Source organism: Gasterosteus aculeatus, chromosome 14, assembly GCF_964276395.1.
Source record: "Gasterosteus aculeatus chromosome 14, fGasAcu3.hap1.1, whole genome shotgun sequence".
NCBI lineage: Eukaryota > Metazoa > Chordata > Actinopteri > Perciformes > Gasterosteidae > Gasterosteus > Gasterosteus aculeatus.
Window position 1 is genome coordinate 1862382 of NC_135702.1, and position 8173 is coordinate 1870554.

The 8173-nt window shown below is 52.1% G+C and overlaps 1 protein-coding gene across 1 annotated transcript in view; it reads right to left on the bottom strand.

Annotated features, from left to right (window-relative positions):
* Positions 1–471: 471 nt before the first annotated feature.
* The window catches only part of LOC120831787 (zinc finger SWIM domain-containing protein 6), an 8143-nt gene continuing 441 nt past the window's right edge, over positions 472–8173 (bottom strand). Inside the window, 14 exon segments of the mRNA XM_078088494.1 lie at positions 472–2307; positions 2786–2867; positions 2963–3126; positions 3221–3378; positions 3918–4053; positions 4224–4457; positions 5501–5641; positions 5964–6110; positions 6193–6369; positions 6537–6716; positions 7430–7538; positions 7540–7581; positions 7684–7832; positions 7967–8171. Of these exon segments, the coding sequence (XP_077944620.1) occupies positions 1445–2307; positions 2786–2867; positions 2963–3126; positions 3221–3378; positions 3918–4053; positions 4224–4457; positions 5501–5641; positions 5964–6110; positions 6193–6369; positions 6537–6716; positions 7430–7538; positions 7540–7581; positions 7684–7832; positions 7967–8171 (2787 nt within the window). The 3' untranslated portion in view covers positions 472–1444.

An 8173-nucleotide genomic window follows, 5' to 3' on the forward strand; every position in this document is an offset into this window, starting at 1 on the left:
CGCTCGACATTCCTAAGACATCTTTTTAAGGAAGTGAGAGGATGACTTCCTCTGAGCCCAGATAAACATCTGTGTCCACTTCCTGCAGCTGGACTAATCTACAGGACCGGGTGAGTGGACCCCCCCCCCCCCCCATGTGGAGGAGGAAGTTCTCCAATCCTTTAAACAGGAGTAAAAGTACCTGTGGAAACACTCCAGTACGCTCAAAACCCTTTATACACACTTGTATAACATCTTGTACGATTCATTGACGTACTTAGAACTTAATGTACTTTGACTTTATTCACTAAATACTGTTTTATTTACTTTTTAAAATGTATTTCTATCTTTTTTTTTTTTCTTTTTTTTTACATATTCAGCATTGACTTTTTGACATGACGCGTGTCAGAGACACACACAGACACACGTTGCGTTTTGAGGAACCACCTGAAATAGTCAAGTGACAGAATTAAGAAGACAAATACTTCCGTCCTCTGAAAAAAACAAAAGATTTTAATTAGAACAAAATGTTGATTCATAAACAAGTTTATAAAACAGTGATTTAGTTACATAAATAAATCGATCAGTGTATCAAATCTTCATGAGCATGTGGTACAATCATTCACCAACGTAATAAATAAGATGGGAGCATTTCTCCAAACAAAGAGCTACAGAGACACGAAGAGGAGACGAGGAGCTTCAAGCACAGACCGGTTTGGTTATTTTAAAGCATTAAGACAAGGCCGAGCGCTCCTTTCTCTCCACTCCCACAATGCACCTCTCCGTGCAGGAGGACGCACGCTTCCTGTTTCCACAGAGTTCTTCTCTTACGGCCCATGATGCAATGCAGGGACGACGTTTGAGAATTCCTTCTGATATGTGTTTTTTTTTTTTTTTGTCCGTTTCAGAACTCAAAAAGTCCTGCAGCTTCAAGTATTGTGCCTCACATAGAATATTCTGTCATAAATTAGTTAACATATACATTTTTTTCAGACATATACTTTCATATATACAGGACAATAAAATGCTTTTGTTCTTTTTGTTTGTTTTTTTGTCTGCTTTTTTCTTCTAGAAATCCCTGAGGTGTATGTTGACAGTTTGTTTGTGTGAAGACGAAGTCCGACTCATCGTGTCTGTCTGATCGGGGGGGTAAAGCTGGATCCTTTAAAAAGAGGTACTTGTCACTTCAGATGGAGTTTCTCCATTTGGTTTAAAGCCGTTAGTCTTCTTCGTTGAGGCTGTTGAGGGAAGCAGGAGGTCACACAGTGGAACGTACTCCGTAAAGTGTAAAACTCACTTCTACACGTTGTACCAGCCGCTTCTTCTCCTTCATTATCAAACATGTCTTTTCTGAGCAGGAACGCCTCACAAACAAGAGGAAATGTCCACTGTGACCATTTGCACGAATGTCTTCAAGTCGGAAAGGACGCGCGTGTTTGTAAAAAAGGGCCATTTGGTGGTTGGATCAACCGAATCGTTCTCTGACGAGCATCATGAGCTTCTTCTTGCCCTTGTAGATCTGCTTCAGGTTGTCTATGAACTGCGTGAACTGGACGTGTCCGTCGTGCGCCATGAGGAACGTCTCGCGCGCCTTGCCGAGGAACTCGATGAACTCGCTGTAGTGCCGCGGGCTGATGTGCGTCAGCCGCGAGTGCGTGGTGTTGATGTAGGCCCCGATGGTGGCGTCCAGCAGCTGCCGGAGCGGCGCCTTGTCCAGAGGCATCAGCTTCCCGGAGGTCCTGCGGCCGTGCAGCGCCACCATGCCCGGCGTCGTCAGCGTGCAGCGCCGCAGGATGTCCGACAGCACCGTGGCGCACTTCACGCTCTTCACCACCAGGGGGATGACCGACGCCAGCTCGTTCTTCCCCAGCGAGTGGCTGAGGGCGCACGCCCACAGCACGTCGTTGATGGCCGGGTGCGTGTCCTGGTTGTAGCTGAGGTTCAGGTGCGTCAGGGCCAGCGTGGCGAGCTTGTAGGCCCTCATGGGGAAACCCCGGTGCTCCATGTAGCGCGCGATGGTGAACAGCTGCGTGTAGTTCATCCCCGTGGACGCCGCGTCCAGCACGATCTGGTAGGCCGTCTCGAAGGCGATGTGGTCCTTCTCGCAGAGCGTGAGGGCCGACAGGGCGCAGTTCTGCGGGTCCTTCATGGCGCACTGCAGCGCCAGCGTGCGCGCCGAGTTGGCCAGGTTCTCCTGCTGGTGGCAGTCCAGGTGCAGGCGGACGATGGTGCTGTTGGACATGACGGTGCTCGCCACCACGCTGGTGGCCTCGGTGGGGGTGAAGAGGGTGAACCAGCTCTGCATGATGCTGTCCAACGCAAACACACCTGGAGGAGAGGGGGGAGGGGGGAGGGGGAGAGGGGGGGAGGTGTTAGAGGCAACTCTTCTGTCACATGTTTGTTTAAGTCCTGCGGTGACCTTTCACCTTGTAATTGGATATTCTTCTGCTGAATCTCTGACATCAGAGCACTCGGCTCCTCATCAATGAAGCCTTTTTAGACCTCGCACAGAGAGTCCGTGTCGCCCCCCCCCCCCCTCCCCCTCCCCCTCCTCCTCCCTCTAGGCACAACTTCCTGTCCACTTCAGGGAAACACATTCACGTCCCAACAGGAGGTCCCCTCCAGACTCACCACCCCGTCCCGCCCACATGCAGCACATCAGCTCTGTTTTCATTGCTTTGATCCAGATGTGCAAAGATCAACTCGTGGATTTTATTCATCACTACATTTATTTAATTCTTCTAGCGTTCCCAGCTAACTGGCTTACTGGAGGCCCGACACATCCTGAGGTTTGATTGACACTCACCGGCCTCCGTGGCACAAGTGACGAGCCATCGAACCATCTCCCTCCTCCGCCAGTTCAACGTGGACAGCGTCATCCTCATCACCTGGAACACAGACACGCATTAGCGGGGCTTCTTGCTGATTTGTGTTCCTCTCTGCTGCTGCTGTTGTTGTTGTTGTTGTTGTTGTTGTTGTTTACCTGGAGACCCAGCTCCAGGGAGACCTTGAGCAGCGTGATGTCCGGCAGGCTGTCCATCAGAGTGGCGATCTTGAAGGCGTCCTGAGCCAGCTTGAAGATGTGCGACGAGGAGTGGATGTTCTTCTGGATCGACTCCAACACCGTTTCCAGTTTACGAGCGTCGCCTGGCAACAACAGAACAGATACGTTCAACTCCACGCCAACCTTCATGTGTGTGTGTGTGTGTGTGTGTGTGCGTGTGTGTGTGCGTGTGTGTACCTTTAGCAGCAGTGAGCATAGTGGAGGCCAGTTCACACTGTTGGGTCTCGATGTGGCTGAGGGTGAACCAGCGGGGGAGCCGATTGGGCGCCACCGACACGATGTGGGGAGGCCGGGACAAGTCGCCGAGGGGGGGCGTGGACTCCAGGACGGGCAGCCTGAGCAAAAAAACAAAAACAATAATAAAAACTTTTAGAATCGATCTGAGCAAAGGTTTTAAAATAGTCTCCTGTGACGTTGAGCCTTTAATTAAATAGCAGACGGTGAGACGCGTTCAGGGAGGAAACCGACAGCTTGTGTTTATTATTCACACATTAGAAAAGTTGTTTCCAGCAGCATTAATGATTCAGTGAGGGAGGTGTCCTTAAAGTGTCCCAGATAGAGACGCCCCCCCCCCACTGAAGGACACGTTCACTGTTCTGAATATTAAAACATCGCAGCATCGTTTAAATAAAGTCTTCGTTCTCATTGTAAATTTCTAATCAGACGAATATCTGCTGATGTTTTACAAAAAGAGGAAGAAGAGATTTAACGGTTTGTTGTCTGGGCATTTTTCATCTTCATCATCGTCGTCAATCATTCTAAAGACACGATGAACCGCTGCTGCCTGTTAAGAGTCTTTATGTTCTGTGTTATAAGAACTAAATAGTTGATGAACACGTCAATGCGTCACATGACAGGAAGTGCGTCCACTCACCGCATGGCCCTCAGTGCAAGTTTGTACGCCAGCTCGGCGTCGTGAGGTAGCAGCGAGGTGAAGAGATACTTGGCGAAGGTGTGCATGGGGACGCTTTCTCTGTAGAGCAGCTCCCCCAGACCGCTGTAGGGACCGGCTGTGAGACACACATAATATATAATAATAATATAATATAATAATTAATTAAAATAATTTAACCGTGTGCAGATACAAATGTGTGCGTATATGACGATATGTTTATTCTATGAATCCGATTAGTCATTGAGCTAAGCTAACGTGACGCGTTAGCATTCGGCGTCCGCTTACCGTCCAGCAGCAGAGCGGCTTGGCGCCTGAAGATCTTCACCAGCGCGTCGTCCAGGTGGACCTCCTGCAGCCGGGCCAGGAGCTGCTCCTCGTGGCGACACACCTTCTCCTGCGCGTAGAGGCCCTCCGGCATCACCCTCTGCTGGCCTAAGCCAATCAGAGCCGTCTCCACGGCGAGCGACGCAAACGACTCGCCGTCCTCCAGGAAGCGCTGCTCCGGCCTCCTCCCCGAGCCTGTGGGGGGTCAGATGGGTTAGAGCAGAGAAGGTGTCCCTCTGGGCACCGAGCGCAGTATTGATAAACCTATTGATCGGATTTGTTGGTTCGGGCGTCCTCTCTCAGAGAGGGGGGGGGGGGCTCCTGAGGAGTGTCTCTAGGATGTCTTTGGAGACGTGGACAGATCTACACACACACGCGCGTATAGATCCACACGCGCGCGTATAGATCTACACACGCGCGCGTATGTAGATCTATACGCGCGCGTGTGTAGATCTATACGCGCGCGTGTGTAGATCTATACGCGCGCGTGTGTAGATCTATACGCGCGCGTGTGTAGATCTATACGCGCGCGTGTGTAGATCTACACACACGTACAGATCCACACACGCGCGCGTACAGATCCACACACGCGCGCGTACAGATCCACACGCGCGCGTATAGATCCACACACACGCGCGTATAGATCCACACACGCGCGTATAGATCCACACACGCGCGTATAGATCCACACACGCGCGTATAGATCCACACACGCGCGTATAGATCCACACACGCGCGTATAGATCCACACACGCGCGTATAGATCCACACACGCGCGTATAGATCCACACATGTGGAATGATGGACGTCCTAATTGAAAACCTTTGAGTTGAGAAACAAACCGTCGGTCGGGATTCGTCTCGCTGAGCTTCCCTCTGCATAATTAATAACTTTTAATTGGAGTGTTTTTCCTGCTGCATTCCTTATTGATGAGCCGTTATTGGAGGATGACTGCGGGCCAATCGGTGAGTCGGCTTGGTCACCGCTGATTGACACCCGAGGCCCCGACAGGAAGACGCAACGAGCGCAGCAGAGTACTGCAGTGCTGCACCGGAGGGCAGTTTGCTTTCTAAAGAGGTGAAATTATCCAATAATAATAAAAAGAGCGGATCCTCTCAGGACCCCTCAGATCATCTGGCGGCCCTCTAGAAGGGCCGGACCCCTACGTTGGGAACCCGACGGCAACAAGCTGGGCTCACAATGAAGTACTTTTACTTTGATCAAAAGCGTACGAGTACCTGAGAAGTCGAGCAGCGCCGTGTCCTCGCCGGCCCGCCCCGTCTCCATCAGGGTGCTGAACAGGGCGCCGATGGGGTCCAGAGGGTGCCCCACCCAGCCCTCCATGTTGGTGACCGACGTGACGCCTTTGGGCAGCAGCTCTGCGGAGCATCGGTCATACGTCATCACGCCGGTCAAAGACAACGAATAACGTAATTATTCCTTCTAATATAATCAGGCAGGATGATCCGGCCCGGGGGGGGGGGGGGGGGTGGGGCAATTAAAAGATTATTTAATTGAATTAATTTCTACAGACAGTCGATTAACACAAAAAGTTGGCAAAAGATAAAATGTGAAAATGAATAAAATGATGCTTGATGATTCTCTACTAATGTCTTTTATTACTTCTCTTTCAGCGCGTTACGATTTATTAACGAACATTTGATGTTGATCGTTTAACAATCAGCTGACGACAGAACAGACCTTTCTTGTGCGTGCGGAAGAACTCCGCCTGCTTCTGCTGTTGCCTCCGCAGCGTGTTGACGATGGCGATGGCGAGCCGCAGCGCTTCCTTCGGGCGGCCGTGTGACCTCAGCGCGTCCACTCGGGCGCACGCCGTCGGGACGTGCTCTGGAGGAGGAGAAGAAGAAGAAGAGTTTTCCATGTCTCATTCTTCCTTATTATTCCCCCCCCCTCGCGCCCGCCCTCTCACCGTGCCACAGGGGCCACCCTCGGGCGTCGAACAGGGAGCTGTTGAGGTTGCCGTGGTAACAGTAGTTGGCGTAGTGGTCCTCGGTGATGATGTGCTGCAGGTGGGGGTCCTGCCAGTGGAGGTCGCAGGCCTCGATGGCCCGCGTGAACACGGTCCGGTGAGGCCGAGAGAGCGGATCTGTGAGGCGGGGGAGGAGGAGGTGGTGGGGGAGGGGAGGAGGAGGAGGCGAGGGAAGAGGAGATGAGGATATTGCAGGAGAGAAGATAATCCTTCAGGTATAATGCAGCAGAGGATTTGGGAATATAGATAAAACAAAAAGGGGGGGGTTGGGGGTGTCATCTCACCTGGGTGGCCGGGGGGGCCCTGGGGCAGGGCGTTGGTCAGATTGGTCAGCTCGCTGCCATGGTTACCGTCCTCCAAGGGACAGACGTCCACGCCGTTCCACCTGCGAAGCTGTCGCAGCCAGAAGCCCTTCTGCTCGGGTTTGTAGTGGGGGTTCAGCACGATGCACATCCACAGGGCCCCTGTGCACACACACACACACACACACACACACACGTTAACAGGGGAGACAACAACGCACACACACAGTAAGACATGGATTCAAGATGGAAGAGGAACACACAAAGAAAGAAGAGTGGACCCACTAAAGGATCAAATAGACGATGACAGATGACAAAATGAAGAAAAGAAGGGAAGTGAAGAACTGGGGGGGAGGGAGGGAGGGAGGGAGGGTGAGGATGGGGGAGGGGACAGGAGAGCGTCTCTTTGTTAAGGCTTCAAGGACAACAACGAGCACCGAGACGATGTCAGAGGGGAGGAGTGACGCAACGCAAGGCAACAATCTACGAGGGGGGGGTTTGACATGTTGCATCACATTCTGGCTTCAAGACACGATTTTGATGGTTTTTCCTCAGAAGCAAAAACATGAGTATTTTATATATATTTTACACACACACACAACATATTTGCAAATATCCAGCCACGTTATATTCAGCTTTAAATGAAAAGAGAACAGACCGAAACCTTCACATTACAGAAATGCTTGTTGCCATTTTGATTGGTGATTATTATCATCAAGTCGCTGGACTACTCGTCATCTCAATGAAACAGGATCAGTTTGTGACGTGCGAGATGGGTTTGATATCAAATGATTAAAAGCTGAAGAATTGACCTCTAACCGGTGGATACATTGCTGCCGTGTGCGTGCATGCGTGTGCGTGTGCGTGCATGTTACCTAGCTCGTCCCACAGCTGCCTGTACTTGTCGGTCATGGTGGTTCCCTGTTGCCTCCACAGTGCCAGTCTGGGGTCGCCCATGAACTGCTCTGTGATCAGAGTCAACATCGCGCGCCCCGTTGGAGTCCCCCATCTTCAGCATCTCCCTCACCTGCAGGGACGTTTGCAGGGGTGCATTGTGGGTGATGTCTGCGGTTGGGCCGCGATGTGTGTGTGCGTGTGCGAGTGCGCGTGAGCGTGTGTACTGCGGTACCTTGCTGAACAGTAAGTTGAGCTGCTTCCCTGAGCCGTGGTACCCCCCCTGCGAGAGGAAGAGCTTGACCTGCTCCTGAACCTGCTCCTCGTCCAGGTGCCAGCAGTTGTCGTCGTCCACGCTGGCGCCGGCCGTCGGGTCCGGAGCTCCTGCACAAAAGGAACGCAGTCAGAGAGGTGCTTTGATTGGCTCGCCAGCGGAGAAAGAGGCGGGCCGACGTTCTACCCAGAAACACTTCATATGTGGGACACACACACACACGCACACACACACGCGCGCTCACCGTGGACCTGGTTGATCTCAGAGTTCTGCGACAGGATCTCGTCGGCCAGCTTCTGCGCCGTGGGCAGCACCTCGGTGTGGTGCACGGTGATCAGGTACGGCACGAACTTCTGCAGCTGGTCCCGGTTCATTTGGAACAGCGTCTCCGAGATGGGCAGGCGCAGTTTGACCTGCTCGGGCTTCCGTACCCGGTACAGCGAGAGCGCCA